We start from the raw sequence: 19,489 nt of genomic DNA on the forward strand, positions 1-19,489 counted from the left end.
GCAGAATGAAAGACATGGGGCAGGATTGGATCATGGGGCAGGATGGATACGATGGAGACAGATGGGGCAGGATGGGGAGATCATATGGGGTAGAATGGATACTCATGAGGGCCAGATGCGAGAACATATGGCTGGAGCCAGGAATGAGATAAACGGGGCCAGGATGGGGAATATTATTACCATAGGGGCTAATTAAGGGATATTATTACTGAAGTGATGTATTTATTTTATTTTTTGAGTATACTGTTTTAAATGGGGGGGGGGCGGTCCTGTTACTGTGTAGAGTGACACTATATCGCCTTTTTTTCTTCATGTGGTGTAATGTAGAAGTTGTGAAAAATTAAGTAATGTGTTCTGCAAGCGGAGCTTGAGATAGCTGTGTTATTTCCTGCAGAAACTAGTCCTGCTGGAAGAAATGTTGGCGGTCTGTGCTGGATGAAAGATGAAGGACTTCACCTAGAGACGTCACTGGTGAGTCAGTGTTACCTATACACTGACACTATACACTGTATACTATACACAGAGGTCCTGTGTACAATGTCACCAGTGATCACTGTATTACCTATACAGTTAGGGCCAGAAATATTTGGACAGTGACACAAGTTTTGTTATTTTAGCTGTTTACAAAAACATGTTCAGAAATACAATTATATATATAATATGGGCTGAAAGTGCACACTCCCAGCTGCAATATGATAGTCTCCACATCCAAATCGGAGAAAGGGTTTAGGAATCATAGCTCTGTAATGCATAGCGTCCTCTTTTTCAAGGGACCAAAAGTAATTGGACAATGGACTCTAAGGGCTGCAATTAACTCTGAAGGCGTCTCCCTCGTTAACCTGTAATCAATGAAGTAGTTAAAAGGTCAGGGGTGGATTCCAGGTGTGTGGTTTTGCATTTGGAAGCTGTTGCTGTGAGCAGACAACATGCGGTCAAAGGAACTCTCAATTGAGGTGAAGCAGAACATCCTGAGGCTGAAAAAAAAGAAAAAATCCATCAGAGAGATAGCAGACATGCTTGGAGTAGCAAAATCAACAGTTGGGTACATTCTGAGAAAAAAGGAATTGACTGGTGAGCTTGGGAACTCAAAAAGGCCTGGGCGTCCACGGATGACAACAGTGGTGGATGATCGCTGCATACTTAATTTGGTGAAGAAGAACCCGTTCACAACATCAACTGAAGTCCAGAACACTCTCAGTGAAGTAGGTGTATCTGTCTCTAAGTCAACAGTAAAGAGAAAACTCCATGACAGTAAATACAAAGGGTTCACATCTAGATGCAAACCATTCATCAATAACAAAAATAGACAGGCCAGAGTTAAATTTGCAGAAAAACACCTCAAGAAGCCAGCTCAGTTCTGGAAAAGTATTCTATGGACAGATGAGACAAAGATTAACCTGTACCAGAATGATGGGAAGAAAAAAGTTTGGAGAAGAAAGGGAACGGCACATGATCCAAGGCACACCACTTCCTCTGTAAAACATGGTGGAGGCAACGTGATGGCATGGGCATGCATGGCTTTCAGTGTCACTAGGTCACTTGTGTTTATTGATGACATAAGAGCAGACAAGAGTAGCCGGATGAATTCTGAAGTGTACCGGGATATACTTTCAGCCCAGATTCAGCCAAATTCTGCAAAGTTGATTGGACGGCGCTTCATAGTACAGATGGACAATGACCCCAAGCATACAGCCAAAGCTACCCAGGAGTTCATGAGTGCCAAAAAGTGGAACATTCTGCAATGGCCAAGTCAATCTCTAGATCTAAACCCAATTGAGCATGCATTTCACTTGCTCAAATCCAGACTTAAGACGGAAAGACCCACAAACAAGCAAGACCTGAAGGCTGCGGCTGTAAAGGCCTGGCAAAGCATTAAGAAGGAGGAAACCCAGCGTTTGGTGATGTCCATGGGTTCCAGACTTAAAGCAGTGATTGCCTCCAAAGGATTTGCAACAAAATATTGAAAATAAAAATATTTTGTTTGGGTTATGTTTATTTGTCCAATTACTTTTGACCTCCTAAAATGTGGAGTGTTTGTAAAGAAATGTGTACAATTCCTACATTTTCTATCAAATATTTTTGTTCAACCCTTCAAATTAAACGTTACAATCTGCACTTGAATTCTGTTGTAGAGGTTTCATTTCAAATCCAATGTGGTGGCATGCAGAGCCCAACTCGCGAAAATTGTGTCACTGTCCAAATATTTCTGGCCCTAACTGTACATTATATACAGAGCTCCTGTGTATAATGTCAGCAGTGATCTCTGTATCACCTCTACACAGACACTGCATACTAAGTACAGATCTCCTGTGAATACTGGCACTTATGGTGATAGTATTGTGTTTTTTTTTATTACTGATCAGTATTGTAGTATTCAGTCACTATGTGGTAGTAATATGTGGTCTGGAAATGGTGTTGTGGTATTTGTCTCTTGTATGTGCTATTTGGTCACCAAGAGGTGGTAATATGTGGTCTTGACATGATGCGGTGGTATTTGTTCCTTGTATGTGATATTATTTGATCACTGTGGTTGTAATTTGTGGTCTGGTCATGGTTCGGTGGTATTTGTTCCTTGTATGTGATATTGGTCAAAATATACCTAAATTGTATTGCATATGTTAACAAATATTTAAAAGGTTACAGTAGAGTAGGGCCCGTCACATGAACCCCGTCACATGACCCCCGTCACATAACCGAGGGGGCCAACAGTGTCTGAACAGCCCGGGGCCCTGGCTATCCTTAATCCACCCCTGTTTTCACTAAATTATTTATGTTGACATGGACACATGTAGTAGTGGCTGCAGAGAGGAATAAAAAATTTTGTAAAAAATTTAATTTCTGTGGCTGAGATATTAGCACTCATGATATTGGGCACTTAATGAGCTAACTTATTTTATGTCCAAGTGGGTGTTATCATTCAGTTTTCACTGGGGGTGTGGACTTCTCCTTGTATGAAGCTGAGCAATCATAAGCAGGAAGCAATCCTAAAAGGAAAGAAGAAAACTCCCACACCATAATCTAAAGCTGGCTTCTCAGTGTGTGAGATGTAATGATACAGGTCTTATCTCATGATGTAACCTCCTGCATGAGTCAGTGAGGGGAGGAGGAGCAGTACAGCTGAAATTACCTGTATCATATTACAATTCTTTTTTTCCCTGATAATTGAGTGTGTCAGTAATCAATCTTATGCCTATTGTGCTGAGGAAACTCATAATCAATCTACAGTGAGATTATTATGTCTCACACAAAAGTAATCTACCTTTTCAGGACTGCTCCTGTGTGAGATGTAATGAAAGCCTGCTCTGATCTCACTGTTGAATGAGTAAAATGAGAGCATAACAAGTATTAGCATGACACTGATCTTCACTGGACAGGCAAGGGTCAGCACAGCAGAGCTTATAGTGCCAGGGCCAGCATCAGCACCCGCCGCACCCGGGCAAGTGACGGGGCCCTGGCGAGATGGACGGGCTCATTCATGGTACAGTACACTGAGGCTCTGGGGGCACCTGCAGGCAGTGCTGGCATTAGGGACAGGCAGCTGCCTAGGGCTATGGGGCCCCTGTGAGGCAGGGGGGCCCGCCTGCCGCCAGCACCGACTCCCCGCTGCTGTCACCGCATTGCCAGTACAGTACAAAGCAATGATGGAGGAGAGAACGTCAGCTGATGCTCCCTCCCCCATCATTCCCCACTCTGCCTCTGACACTGCGGGTGCGCGTTGACATAATCGCGCACTCACTGTGTGCTAGGCAGTGCAGCTGCTGAGACAGGAGCAGGGAGCAACTTGGGCACAAGGAGAGGTGGGCTGTGCTATATACCACATGGGCTGTGCTATATACCACATGGGCTGTGTTATATACTATGTGGGCTGTGTTATATACTATGTGGCTGTGCTGTATACTACGTGGCTGTGTTATATACTATGTGGGCTGTGTTATATACTATGTGGCTGTGCTATATACTACGTGGCTATGCTATATACAGTGAGGCAAAAAAGTATTTAGTCAGTCAGCAATAGTGCAAGTTCCACTACTTAAAAAGATGAGAGGCATCTGTAATTTACATCATAGGTAGACCTCAACTATGGGAGGCAAACTGAGAAAAAAAAATCCAGAAAATCACATTGTCTGTTTTTTTAACATTTTATTTGCATATTATGGTGGAAAATAAGTATTTGGTCAGAAACAAACAATCAAGATTTCTGTCTCTCACAGACCTGTAACTTCTTCTTTAAGAATCTCCTCTTTCCTCCACTCATTACCTGTAGTAATGGCACCTGTTTAAAATTGTTATCAGTATAAAAAGACACCTGTGCACACCCTCAAACAGTCTGACTCCAAACTCCACTATGGTGAAGACCAAAGAGCTGTCAAAGGACACCAGAAACAAAATTGTAGCCCTGCACCAGGCTGGGAAGACTGAATCTGCAATAGCCAACCAGCTTGGAGTGAAGAAATCAACAGTGGGAGCAATAATTAGAAAATGGAAGACATATAAGACCACTGATAATCTCCCTCGATCTGGAGCTCCACGCAAAATCCCACCCCGTGGGGTCAGAATGATCACAAGAACGGTGAGCAAAAAATCCCAGAACCACGTGGGGGGACCTAGTGAATGAACTGCAGAGAGCTGGGACCAATGTAACAAGGCCTACCATAAGTAACACACTACGCCACCATGGACTCAGATCCTGCAGTGCCAGACGTGTCCCACTGCTTAAGCCAGTACATGTCCGGGCCCGTCTGAAGTTTGCTAGAGAGCATTTGGATGATCCAGAGGAGTTTTGGGAGAATGTCCTATGGTCTGATGAAACCAAAATGGAACTGTTTGGTAGAAACACAACTTGTCGTGTTTGGAGGAAAAAGAATACTGAGTTGCATCCATCAAACACCATACCTACTGTAAAGCATGGTGGTGGAAACATCATGCTTTGGGGCTGTTTCTCTGCAAAGGGGCCAGGACGACTGATCCGGGTACATGAAAGAATGAATGGGGCCATGTATCGTGAGATTTTGAGTGCAAACCTCCTTCCATCAGCAAGGGCATTGAAGATGAAACGTGGCTGGGCCTTTCAACATGACAATGATCCAAAGCACACCGCCAGGGCAACGAAGGAGTGGCTTCGTAAGAAGCATTTCAAGGTCCTGGAGTGGCCTAGCCAGTCTGCAGATCTCAACACTATAGAAAACCTTTGGAGGGAGTTGAAAGTCCGTGTTGCCAAGCGAAAAGCCAAAAATATCACTGCTCTAGAGGAGATCTGCATGGAGGAATGGGCCAACATACCAACAACAGTGTGTGGCAACCTTGTGAAGACTTACAGAAAACGTTTGACCTCTGTCATTGCCAACAAAGGATATATTACAAAGTATTGAGATGAAATTTTGTTTCTGACCAAATACTTATTTTCCACCATAATATGCAAATAAAATGTTAAAAAAACAGACAATGTGATTTTCTGGATTTTTTTTTCTCAGTTTGTCTCCCATAGTTGAGGTCTACCTATGATGTAAATTACAGACGCCTCTCATCTTTTTAAGTGGTGGAACTTGCACTATTGCTGACTGACTAAATACTTTTTTGCCCCACTGTACTACATGGGCTGTGTTATAAGCTATGTCGGTGGTGGTATATACAGGTCCTTCTCAAAAAATTAGCATATAGTGTTAAATTTCATTATTTACCATAATGTAATGATTACAATTAAACTTTCATATATTATAGATTCATTATCCACCAACTGAAATTTGTCAGGTCTTTTATTGTTTTAATACTGATGATTTTGGCATACAACTCCTGATAACCCAAAAAACCTGTCTCAATAAATTAGCATATCAAGAAAAGGTTCTCTAAACGACCTATTACCCTAATCTTCTGAATCAACTAATTAACTCTAAACACATGCAAAAGATACCTGAGGCTTTTATAAACTCCCTGCCTGGTTCATTACTCAAAACCCCCATCATGGGTAAGACTAGCGACCTGACAGATGTCAAGAAGGCCATCATTGACACCCTCAAGCAAGAGGGTAAGACCCAGAAAGAAATTTCTCAACAAATAGGCTGTTCCCAGAGTGCTGTATCAAGGCACCTCAATTGTAAGTCTGTTGGAAGGAAACAATGTGGCAGAAAACGCTGTACAACGAGAAGAGGAGACCGGACCCTGAGGTAGATTGTGGAGAAGGACCCAAGTACTTTTTTCTGATGAAAGCAAATTTTGCATGTCATTCGGAAATCAAGGTGCCAGAGTCTGGAGGAAGACTGGGGAGAAGGAAATGCCAAAATGCCTGAAGTCCAGTGTCAAGTACCCACAGTCAGTGATGGTGTGGGGAGCCATGTCAGCTGCTGGTGTTGGTCCACTGTGTTTCATCAAGGGCAGGGTCAATGCAGCTAGCTATCAGGAGATTTTGGAGCACTTCATGCTTCCATCGGCTGAAATGCTTTATGGAGATGAAGATTTCATTTTTCAGCACGACCTGGCACCTGCTCACAGTGCCAAAACCACTGGTAAATGGTTTACTGACCATGGTATTACTGTGCTCAATTGGCCTGCCAACTCTCCTGACCTGAACCCCATAGAGAATCTGTGGGATATTGTGAAGAGAAAGTTGAGAGACGCAAGACCCAACACTCTGGATGAGCTTAAGGCCGCTATTGAAGCATCCTGGGCCTCCATAACATCTCAGCAGTGTCACAGGCTGATTGCCTCCATGCCACGCCGCATTGAAGCAGTCATTTCTGCCAAAGGATTCCCGACCAAGTATTGAGTGCATAACTGAACATTATTATTTGTTGGTTTTTTTGTTTGTTATTAAAAAACACTTTTATTTGATTGGATGGGTGAAATATGCTAATTTATTGAGACAGGTTTTTTGGGTTATCAGGAGTTGTATGCCAAAATCATCAGTATTAAAACAATAAAAGACCTGACAAATTTCAGTTGGTGGATAATGAATCTATAATATATGAAAGTTTAATTGTAATCATTACATTATGGTAAATAATGAAATTTAACACTATATGCTAATTTTTTGAGAAGGACCTGTACTACATGGGCTGTGTTCTATGCTCCATGGATGTGCTATATACTATGTGGCTGTGCTATATACTACATGGGCTGTGTTATATACGATGTGGGCTGTTATATACTATGTGGGCTGTGCTATATACTACATGGGCTGTGTTATATACTACTTGGCTGTGTTATATACTACATGGCTGTGCTATATACTACATGGCAGTGCTATATACTATGTGGGCTATGTTATATACTATGTAGGCTGTGTTATATACTACGTGGGCTGTGTTATATACTACGTGGGCTGTGCTATATACTACGTGGGCTGTATTATATACTACATGGGCTGTGTTATATACTATGTGGCTGTGTTATATACTATGTGGCTGTGCTATATACTACATGGCTGTGTTATATACTACGTAGCTGTGCTTTATACTACGTGGCTGTGCTATATACTACGTGGCTGTGCTATATACTAAGTGGCTGTGCTATATACTACCCATTTTGCTCTTTTAGAAATGTTCCACGTTAATACTTTTTAATGTTTACTTTAAAAAGTTTTCCATTAAAAAGTTATCATATTGAATGTATGCAGTTTTTTCTTTCCAGCAAGTTCAGCTAACAATAAAATGCCTACTGGTAACTGAGGAAGAGGGAGTAGGTCACAAAAATTGACACATAAGGGGTTGACTTATATAAAGCCCCTCTGCTGTATGGTATTGGAGAATTTAGAGTAGCTATCACTCATGTAAGAAGTGGAATCTGGCATTGTACTATACCTATATTTCTCTGCTGTATCTGTGCATCATGAATCGTGGTATGTGTTAAAGGAGGGGGCCCACTGAGACTCTTTTGCCCTGGGCCCTCAAAAACCTGGAGTTGGCCCTGAATAGTGCAATGAGAGGAGGAGCTGATAGAAGATTTGTGACACAACTCAGCTGCACTACCCCTCCCCCAACACTGACACATACAGGAGGTTAAATCAAGAGATCATAGCTGCCTTTCATACATGTCACACACAGAAAAATTTGTTTTAAGCTATGGTTGGGTAGACATGTTCTTACCTTTAGAGTTAAGCAAAATGATTAGCAGCGACATGGTCCAGTGGTCAATTTAGTAATCTGCGCCTGCTGGGCCAAAGTTCTGCAAACCTCCTCCTACCTGCAGCCAGGCTTCTTTTTTGATTAGTTGGTTTTGCACAATGTCATACTCTGTTGTATTGCAGCTATGATGTCATACTGTACCTACTAATCAAAAGGGAAGTAGGAATACCACTAGGTAGGAAATGGTTCGCAAGTCTCTGGTTCTGTCTCCAAGGACAACTGATATGACTGCTCCTCCGACAAAAAGCACTCCCCTCTTGGAACAACCTCTACCCCTCTCATCCCCCTTATACAACCCCATCCTGCGGTATATCATTCCTTTCAGCCAATCCATATACAGTTTCATCCTGCAGTATATTACTCCTTTAAGCCCCTCTAAGACAGTTCAGCATATCTCTCCTCTCACTCTCTATACACAACACAATCCTGCCATATATCACACTCTATATCACACTTTCAGCTCCTCCTATAAAGCCCCATCCTGCAGGGCATCACTACTGTCACCCCCCTGTATACACCCCAGTCCTACAACATATCACACTTTTCAGCCCCCTATAATCACAACTATCCTGCAGTATATCACAGCTTTAATGTAATCTCTATACACAGCCTCATCCTCCAGTACATTGCTCATTTCAGCTCCGCATCTCTTAGACTGTAAGCCCACAAGGGCAGAGGTCTCTCCTTGCTGTACCAATCTTTACCAGTCTGTTATTGTTAGTTTTGCTCACCGTATTTTATATTTAAGTGTAACCCCTTCTCATGTACAGCACCATGGTTCAGTTCCTCTATACACAGCTCTGCTAGGGGGTAATAGAGTATGATGATGAGAAAATACAGTTATACAATAGATGATTTTTTTCCCTCTAAGTAGCACTTACTTGTCCATGTGATTGCTAGATCACCTGTCACTAACTAAGAAACACACGTAACCATCTAGCAATTTTTGTTACTAAACATTAGATCATAAAGTCAATCATCTCGACAAAGATTTACAGCTCCACTATTACAGACAAAGAAACAGAACTAATAAGGAGTGTATCATGGAATTTTTTTTAATCTATAAAAAGGGAGGGAGTTCCCTCTCTGCTCCCATCAGCACAATGCAATTGCGATCGCATTATGCCAATGGTGTCCATGGTGGTTCAAGGAAAAAAGATAGCCTCCTCCCTGACTGCTATGCACAGATCTAATACCTACAATGCAAAGCATTGCAGAGTATTAGATCAGTGATTAGGAGAGAGAAAATTGATGTCCCATCCTGGGTCAATGTAAAAAAGTTTTAAAAAGTTATTAAAAATTGTAAAAATATTTTATAAAAAATAACAAAAAAAAGAGCAAAAAAGCAAAAAAAATTAATCTAATAAATATATTTAAACAAAAACATATTTAGTATTTAAACATATAAACATATTTAGTATTACCCCATCCGGAACGACCCAATCTAGAAAATTGTCCCACCAGTTAAACCGTTCAGTGAACACCATAAAAAAAGCAAGAACTAAGCTTTAGGCCAGTCTCACACGTCCAGATAATTCCGGTACTGGAGAAGTCGGTACCGGAGTTATCCTTGTCCATGTGCTCACATGGCACATCAGTGTGGTACACGTGCGGCAGCCGTGTGCTGCCCGTGTGCCGCCTGAGAACCACATGGACCGTGTAGGAGAGACAGCGCTGTACCCTGCATGTGGTGCTGAAGCCGGCATTCATCCCTTCTGTCCTGCTCGGCTGAAAGCAACGCTTGCAGGAGAGAAGGAATGCAAAATCAAGTTTTTTTTGTTAAAAATAAAGTTTGGGGTCATCTAATGCCTCGCACCCCTCCCCACCTCCCTTGCGCCCGCCCACTTGCAGAGAAATACTCACCCAGCTCCCGCGATGCCTCCTCTCAGCGCCAGCAGCTTGTCCTGTGTGAGCGGTCATGTGGTACCGCTCAATACAGTGATGAATATGCGGCTCCACCTCCCAGTGGGATCTGTTGAAGCATTCTAGAGTTATTACCTCATAAAATGACAGTGGTCAGAATTGTAAAATGCAAACTACCTTGGGGGGTAATGAGGATAAACTGTGGCCAAATTTTGTCAAATTTGAGGAAAGTTCTCGGGCATCCAAACATAAATCCGATTGTGCAAGGTTTGTACCGAATTTGTGATTGGTGAACGTTTTCTGAACAAGTTTGCTCATCTCTAGCCCTGACTCACTTCTACAAGATGTTGGTCAGATGTACAGGCCCCTGTAAATGTGTTCTCTGTCCTTTTCTCTATCCTGTAATAATGTCCCCTGTTCTGTAATAATGTCCCCTGTTCTGTAATAATGTCCCTCATCCTGAAATACTGTCCATTTTCCCATAGTAATATCCCAGATACTGACCCTTTCCTGTAATAATGTCCTTCCTCCTTTGACATATCCAATAATAATGTCTCCTATTCTGGCTCTCATTCTGTAATAATGTCAATCATCCAGTAATATTCTCGTTGTCGTGGCCCACATCTTGTAATAATGTCTCAGGCTGCCGTCACACTAACAGTATTTGGTCAGTATTTTACATCAGTATTTCTCAGCCAAAACCAGGAGTGGGTGATAAATGCAGAAGTGGTGCATATGTTTCTATTATACTTTTCCTCTATTTGTTCCACTCCTGGTTTTGGCTACAAATACTGAGGTAAAATACTGACCAAATACTGCTAGTGTGACGGCAGCTTCACATTGTATAATAATGTTCCCTATCCTGTAACATTGATCCCCATTCTGTAACATTGTCTACCATCTAGTGGTGATGTCCTGCCCCTGTCCTGAAATAATGGTCCCCATCCTGTAATAAAGTCCTTCATCTTGGCCCCCAACCTGTAATACTGTTTATATCTTCACCCCAATCTTGCAATAATCTCCCCATCCTATAATAATGTTTCCCATCCTGTAATAATGTTGTCCATCTTATATTAATGTCCCTCATCTTATAATAATGCCCCACATCATGTTGTAATGTCCCCCATCCAATAATAATTGTTCTTCACCCTGACCCCTGTAGTAATGTCTCCATCCAGTATTAATATCCTTCATTCTAGCCCCTGTACTGTAATAATGTCCTTTGTATTAGCCTCTGTCCTGTAATAATGTTGCTATACCGTAATAATATCTCCCATAGTATAATAATGTCCCTCATCCTGTAATAATGTCCTTCATCCCGACCTCCAACCTGTAATAATGTTTTCATCCAGTAATAATTTCTTTTCTCCTAGCTCCTGTCCTGTAATAATGTATTTTTCCCCAGCCCAAATGCTGTAATAATGTCCTTTGTCCTTGCCCCATGCTGTAATAATGTCTCCATCCAGTAACAATGACCTTCTTCCTAGCCCTGGTACTGTAAAAAGTCCTTTGTCTTAGCCCCTGTCCTGTAATAATGTCCTTCATCCTAGCCTTTGTCTTATAAAAGCATGCTTCTTTCCTATAATAATGTCACTATCCAGATGGGGGCTGGAACAAAGCGTAGCTGGGTGAAGGCCCCCCATGACTGCATTGAGCCGGGCGGTCTTTTTAAATAATGCTATGGATAGGGATAGGAGGATGGCAAGGGGGGGAGGAGTTAGGAAAGGGGGAGGTAGGAGGGAAAGTGCGGGAAAACCGCCATTCCCTACCTTATTTCAGGACGAAGAAGACGTGCAGGATGGCGTCGCCGGAGTCCATGATGTCCCAGCATCGAGAGATGGCCAGGTCCAGGAGAGTGGGCTGGCTCGAGGCCCAGCTGGCCTCCATCATTGGTGCCGCAGAAGGATCCGGGCAGAGCTCACGGGGCAGGAGGACCAGGCCCCCAGAGAGGCTATCTCCAGATCTCCCGGCGCGTGGCAGGCGCAGGCTCCGGAGCCCCTCCAGGGACCCTGCGGGCGGTGAGTCCAGCGGCGCTGCCTCCCCCGGACGCTCCCGCTCCGGCAGGAATCCAAGTACCCGGCCTGCACGCGCCGGGCGTCAGACCCAGGACACTGCCGCTGCTGCCGGGAGCGCCGGACCGGAAGTGCGGCCTGCGCGATCCAGACAGAGCGCAGCCGCAGCTTCCCCCGCTCCTAGCAGATCCCCGGCTCACAGTGGGCGCACGGCCGCCGCTCCACCGGCTACTTCCGGTGTACCGGTGTCCAGAGGGAGAGCGGCCGCCGCTTCCCCTGCCCCCATCAGATCCACAGCGCCCAGGGGGCGCGCGGCGGCAGGAAGAGGTAGAGCAGCGCTGCCAGGAAGAGCAGCACAGACAAGAAGAGCGGCACAGCCAGGAGGAGCAGCAAGAGGAGCAGCAAGTCCAGGAGGAGCAGCACGGCCAGGACGAGCAGCAGCAGCAGCAGCCAGGAATCCAGCCCCTTTACCTGCGGCAGGCACCCACAGCCCATCACCTCCTAGGGTGCCTGCTGGGATGACTACAAGGAGTACACAGGCGGCGGACGGTCAGCGGTCAGGAGATCTTCTACGTCCCGCTTGTACGGAACGGCGCAGCGGAGGGAGAGATGCAGGCAGCAGTGTCGAGCTGCCTGACCGGGAGCGAAGATTGTTACACGACGGGGCGGGCTCGCCCGGGTTGGTACACGGGGATCGGTCGCGGTCGCCCAGGAGGTCTCCGAAACACAGAGCAGCGTTTACCCGTTACCCATCGGACGGTGAGGTGGCGGGGGATACTGACCACGGACAGAGGAGTGGGTCGGTACAGCAGCTACAGCACGCTCGGGTCCCCCCTGGTGACGAGGAGGCCAGGGGTGCGGGCCTGGGGCAGAGAGGGCTAGCGGCGCAGCAGTTTCAACATGCTCGGGTCCCCCCTGGTGACGAGGAGGCCAGGGGCGCGGGCCTAGGGCATCGACACGGCGAGGAGGTGTCGGAGTCCAGCGGTGATCGTCAAGGGAGGTCGGAGCGACAGGGATCCGGAGGTTCGGCTGGCGGGGACACAGCACCGGCGCAGCGTTGTGAGTATGAGTCTATGTCTGGTTTGTCGCCCGCAGGGGCCGAGTTGCAGGAAGCTAGGAGGGGTCAGGTGGCGGTGTGTGAGGAACGGCAGAGGAGTGGGCCGATTGTGGCAGAGGTGGCAGGTATGCAGGATTTATTGCAGGGTATGTCGCAAATTTTGCGTAGATTGGAGGGAGGGTCGGCAACTGGGGTTGCCGCATCGCCGGTTGAGGCGTGGTTGTCTGGGCGGGGGGTGGAACCCCCGTCGGGGAGTGGGTTGGTAAGCCCTGGTCGGGTAGTGGAGGTTGCATCGTCGGGTGTATCGGTTTCGGTTCAGACAGAGAAAGAAAAAGGCGATACGGTTAAATTAGATGACAGAGCGAAAGGGGAAGTTTATGTGTGCTTTGAAGGGCCGTTGGGAGCGCATTTAAAAAAGGAGGTGAAGAAAAAGATTTGGAGGGACGAGTACGTGGAAATTTTTTCCCTGCTCCCATTGGAGAAGTTTAACTTGGATAAAGGGAAAAAAGATGATAGCAAAAAAGAGGAGGAAGAAAAGCGGAGGTGGCGGCTAATTCCGCAGACATTTGTGAATTGGTTGCAGGCATTTGCGATATTGGCGAGTGTAGTGGGGGAGAAGGCGCCCGAGAATTGCTCGGGTTTATTTTGCTATTTAGATTCGATTGGGGAGGCGCATCGTACTTATGGCGGTCAGACGTGGCTGCGGTATGATGAGCAGTTCAGGCAGCGAAAGGCGGTGAGGCCGGAAATTAGGTGGGACCAGAGGGATATAGGCCTTTGGCTGAAGGTTATGGCCCCAGCTAGACATGGGCAGTCCTTTCATGGGTCCGGGGGCGGTGGCAGCCAGCAGGCGGGACACGGAAGCAGTAGTCAGGGTGCACAGGGAGCGAAGGAGAAGTCTGGAATCTGCTGGCAGTTTAATGACGGTCAGTGTAAATACGGTAGCACCTGTAAATTTAAGCATGTGTGTTCCCACTGTAATGGAAGTTCACACGGGGCTTCAAAGTGTTTCAGGAAAGGAAAAGGAAAGCCAGCTTTGGGTGCCGGTCAAGGGGGAGAGCCCGGTGAAGCTTCACGAGATGGCCCCCTTTCTAAATAGGTATCCCGATCAGATGAAGGCAGGTATTATTTTTAATGGTTTTGCGGATGGTTTTAGGATTCCTCCCCCGAGTCACGAGGTTCCTTTTTCGGTTAAGAATTTGCGGTCGGCAATGTTGCATGCCGAGGTTGTGGATGTTAAACTCAAGAAAGAAGTGGAGTTGGGAAGGATGTCGGGGCTGTTTTTGCATCCGCCGACGGAGGGTATGGTGGTTTCCCCTTTGGGGGTGGTGCCTAAAAAAGAGCCGAATAAATTTCGGTTGATTCAACATTTGTCGTATCCAAAGGGTCGGTCGGTAAATGATGGCATCGCTCAAGAGCTGTGCTCGGTTGAGTATACATCATTCGATGCAGCGGTGCAGTGGGTGAGAAGGCATGGCCCTGGGGTGCTGTTGGCAAAAACGGATATTGAATCGGCCTTCCGTTTGCTCCCGGTGCATCCGGACAGCGTTCCGTTGTTAGGTTGTTTTTGGAATGGTGGTTACTATTTGGATAGATGTTTGCCAATGGGCTGCGCCATTTCTTGTTCATTGTTTGAGACGTTTAGTACTTTCCTGGAGTGGGTGGTTAGGGACGTTTCGGGAGTTCAGTCGGTTATCCATTATATGGATGATTTTTTGTTTATCGGGCCGCCTGATTCCGCAGTTTGCCGTAATACGTTAACGGCTATGTTTTGGGGCACAGAGCTTTTTGGAGTTCCGTTAGCGTCGGATAAGACAGAAGGTCCCAGTACGGTGTTGAGTTTTTTGGGAATTTTAATTGACTCCGAGAAAATGGAGTGTCGGTTGCCGGAGGATAAGTTGGCCATGCTGCAGCAGGAGGTTGAAAGAGCTAGAAGGAAGCGGAAGCTGACTTTGAAAGAGTTGCAGTCTCTTTTGGGTAGACTGAATTTTGCATGTCGGATCATACCCATGGGCAGGATATTTTGTCGCAGGTTGTCGGTCGCGACGGCAGGCGTGAAGGAGCCGCACCATTTTATTCGTCTGAGCAAGGAACACAAAGATGACTTGCTAGTGTGGCAACGTTTTTTGTGCAACTACAACGGGCAGTCGTTGATTCAGCAGGAGGTCTTAATAAACTTTGATTGCGAGATATATACGGATGCAGCTGGTTCGGCTGGTTACGGGGCCTATTGCGGTGGTCGTTGGTGTGCTGGACGGTGGCCGGGCCAGTGAAGGGAGTTGGGCCTTACTAAAAACCTGGTCTTGTTGGAATTGTTCCCTATCGTGGTGGCGGTTTCCATTTGGGGGGAAATGTTTGCTAACAGGAGGATTCGTTTTCATTGTGACAACATGAGCGTCGTGTCGGTGATGAACAGTTTGTCGGCCTCATCTCCCCCGGTGATTAAGTTGGTGAGGGAGTTGGTTTTTTGGTGCTTGGAGCTGAACGCTTGTATTTCGGCGGTGCATGTGCCGGGTGTGCAGAACTCAATAGCAGATGCATTGTCTCGTTTCCAGTGGGACCGTTTTCGGGAATTGGCGCCGGACGCGGAGATCTCGGGAGAGGAATGCCCTTTGCATCTTTGGAGCGTGATTATGGACTAGCGGGCCGGTTGATTCAGGAGTCTGTTACGAGCCAAACATGGGCATCATACGAAGCATCTTGGCGGGTATGGCAAAGTTGGGTGTCGGTGTGGGGCCAGTTGGTGTCTGACGAAGATAGGATGTTGGCAGTGTTATTCTTGATCGGGAAGGCGGCCGAAGACGGTTGGTCGATTTCGAAGGTAAATAAATTTGTTGCTGGATTGGCTTTTGCTTTTAAGTTGCAGGGGTTGGTGGACGTGACGAAACATTTTTTGGTCATACAGGCACTTAGGGGTTTTAGGAGAGGTAATCAGACGATTGACCGTCGCCGCCCCATTTCGTTTAGCCTTTTAGAACGGTTGGGTGGAGTCTTGGAGATTATTTGTGGTTCGAGTTTTGAGTTGGCGTTGTTTCGTCTCGCTTTTTCATTAGCATTTTTTGGGGCTATGTGCGTTGGGGAGCTGGTGTCGACGTCCAAAGTTAGAGCGGGGGGTTTGTTGGCAGAGGATGTGGAAGTTTGGACGGGGGGTATCGTTTTTTGGATTCGGCGTTCAAAGACTGACCAAATTGGGAGAGGAAAACGTGTGGTGCTGGGGAGGGTTAACGGGTCTCTGATGTGCCCTAGAGGTTGGAAGCATACTGGCAGTTATGGTCAGGCAGATCCGGCCCTTTGTTGTGTCACGCAGAGGGGTCCTTTTTGTCACGCTTTCAGTTCATTGCGGTATTAAGGAGGGGGTTGCGGGAGTTGGGCCTTTCTCCGGATTTGTTTGGGTCGCATTCATTTCGTATCGGGGCGGCATCAGAAGCTGATAGTTTGGGTTTGGGCGCGGAGGACATTTGTAGAATTGGCAGGTGGACTTCGAATCGTTACATAAGTTACGTCCGTCATTAATTTAGTAGTGTGGTTATGATGTTGTATTTGACCCCAGTGTTTTTTTTCTTCATGCATCTTGTTGCAGGTGTGTCCCCTTACTTAGCCTGGATCTTCGGACATTCGTTCGTTCACTGGGGGGCGCTGCGGGCCGAGGTCAGGCCGGACGGTAGGCAACTGGGGTTTAGTAAGCGTCAGGTTGTCATTCGGTGGTTGGGATATAGGGGGATGGTGTGGAACAGGGCCCTTCCTGCATTTTCTAAGGCGGTTCGTTTAGACAGACAACCTGACATTTTAATTGTGCATTTGGGGGGGAACGACTTGGGTGTGCGCCTGTCAGGGAGTTGATTAGGGACATACGGTTCGATTTGTTGAGGTTGCAAGTATCATTTCCTGGGGTGTTGATTGTGTGGTCAGATATTGTGCCTAGAAAACGGTGGAGGGGGCTAGATCTTTAAAAGGTATTAATAGGGCTAGGGTCAAGTTGAATAGGGCAATAGCGGGTTTTGTTTCCAGAAACGGGGGGATTAGCGTTAGACATTTTGAATTGGAGTCAGGGCTTGGTAACTACTGGATGGAGGACGGAGTTCATTTAAACACGATTGGAATTGATTTGTGGACTTTGTCATTGCAAGAAGGAGTTGAACGGGCGTTGGTGGCGTTAGGGCACTCACGAGCCTGAGGTGGTCAGGGCTGTTCGTGTGGGGTGGGGGGGTGGGGGTTCTTGGAGTTGACGCTGATTGGTTGGGGGAAGGAATTGTAGCATAATTACAGGCAATTTAAAATGTGGTGGGGTTGGATCTGGCATTTTGGTATGGGCTCTGGACGGGGTTTTTACCCTGGGAGCTGTTGGCGGTTTTTTCTCTTCCCGGAACGGGATGTACGGTGCCATCGAGCTGGTTTTCACGGCTGAGGGTAATATGGTGGTCGATCTTCTTTTGTGGGGTTTGCCAGATCTTTTTAGCTCCAAGAACCCTCCCCTCGAATTTATACTGTTGTATTTATGTTATGTTAATTTTGTTAATAAAAGTTGGCCGCTGTGGCCAAAATATCCAAAAGAATAATTAGTCATGTTTTTATTCAGGGTAAGGGTTGGGTCGGTGGTCAGGTGTTGGCGGCTAGGTTACATACGTAAGAAAAGACCGTACTCGGCATACGCGGTCAAGATGGGGGCTGGAACAAAGCGTAGCTGGGTGAAGGCCCCCCATGACTGCTTTGAGCCGGGCGGTCTTTTTAAATAATGCTATGGATAGGGATAGGAGGATGGCAAGGGGGGGAGGAGTTAGGAAAGGGGGAGGTAGGAGGGAAAGTGCGGGAAAACCGCCATTCCCTACCTTATTTCAGGACGAAGAAGACCCACCCACCCTCCCTTGTTGGCTTGTACTTAGGGGTTTTTTAATGGAGGGGGGGGAGAATTGTTGTGAAGAGTTTATACATCGATATGGCGAGGGAAGTTATATATATATATAAAAAAAAAAAAAAAGAAAAAATTTGTTTTTGGGGGGGTTTGGGATTACACTTTGTATGCGGGTGTTTGGTTCATTATTTACATGTTATTCGTTTATTGTCACAGTGGCTGTGGGGGGGTGGGGGTTCTTGGAGTTGACGCTGATTGGTTGGGGGAAGGAATTGGAGCATAATTACAGGCAATTTAAAATGTGGTGGGGTTGGATCTGGCATTTTGGTATGGGCTCTGGACGGGGTTTTTACCCTGGGAGCTGTTGGCGTTTTTTTCTCTTCCCGGAACGGGATGTACGGTGCCCTCGAGCTGGTTTTCACGGCTGAGGGTAATATGGTGGTCGATCTTCTTTTGTGGGGTTTGCCAGATCTTTTTAGCTCCAAGAACCCTCCCCTCGAATTTATACTGTTGTATTTATGTTATGTTAATTTTGTTAATAAAAGTTGGCCGCTGTGGCCAAAATATCCAAAAGAATAATTAGTCATGTTTTTATTCAGGGTAAGGGTTGGGTCGGTGGTCAGGTGTTGGCGGCTAGGTTACATACGTAAGAAAAGACCGTACTCGGCATACGCGGTCATGTAATAATGTCCCTCATCCTATAATAATGTCCTTCATCCTGACCCCCAACCTGAATGATATTCCATGTGGATTATGTTTTAATCTACATCGTCACGACCTTGAATAATCAGAAGAGTTTTGTACAGATGGATATAAATGTAGACACATTGATGAATTAATTTTATGATTGCCCATTTACTTACTGTACTCAATCATCATGTGCACAACATGAAATGGTGCCCAGCAGACTGCGAAAAGGACAACCACTGTTATCATCATTATGATTGCTCGCTTCTTCTTCCTAAAGGAATGGAATCGCAGTCAATCAAGATCATGTATCTACTATGCAGATTTCATTCTGTATGTACATATAAGCATTTGACTAATATTACAATGAGCTTTCATGTTATTCTATTCTAGTCTATATAGAGAACATTTAAATATGTTATATCTTTGAAACTGATTTGACTTTTACTCAAGGCAGAAAAAAAGTATTATTAAATAGTGTATGCCTAGTATCTGTCTTATTTGATGTGCCATTTTTTGGATGTTTTTCATCATATGCACAGTATATTTTGCATAATGCCTTTGGCGTCGCAAAGTTGGCCGAGTCTCATCTCATTGCTCTTGATCCTATCTAGTCAGTAATAGAATACAATAGAATATATCTAAACAGTAACAGAATGGCTGTTCCTACATACAGTACAGACCAAAAGTTTGGACACACCTTCTCATTTAAAGATTTTTCTGTATTTTCATGACTATGAAAATTGTACCTTCACACTGAAGGCATCAAAACTATGAACTAACACATGTGGAGTTATATACTTAACAAAAAGTGTGAAACAACTGAAAATATGTCTTATATTTTAGGTTCTTCAAAGTAGTCACCTTTTGCTTTGATGACTGCTTTGCACACTCTTGGCAATCT

At 45.6% G+C, this 19,489-nt stretch overlaps 1 protein-coding gene across 1 annotated transcript in view; it reads right to left on the reverse strand.

Annotated features, from left to right (window-relative positions):
• Positions 1-19,489, reverse strand: part of QRFPR (pyroglutamylated RFamide peptide receptor) — a 202,850-nt gene that overhangs the window by 11,980 nt on the left and 171,381 nt on the right. Inside the window, exon 5 of the mRNA XM_069745739.1 lies at positions 18,762-18,859. Within this exon, the coding sequence (XP_069601840.1) occupies positions 18,762-18,859 (98 nt within the window). The remainder of the gene's footprint in view (positions 1-18,761; positions 18,860-19,489) is intronic.

This window comes from Ranitomeya imitator, chromosome 1 (assembly GCF_032444005.1).
Source record: "Ranitomeya imitator isolate aRanImi1 chromosome 1, aRanImi1.pri, whole genome shotgun sequence".
Lineage (NCBI taxonomy): Eukaryota > Metazoa > Chordata > Amphibia > Anura > Dendrobatidae > Ranitomeya > Ranitomeya imitator.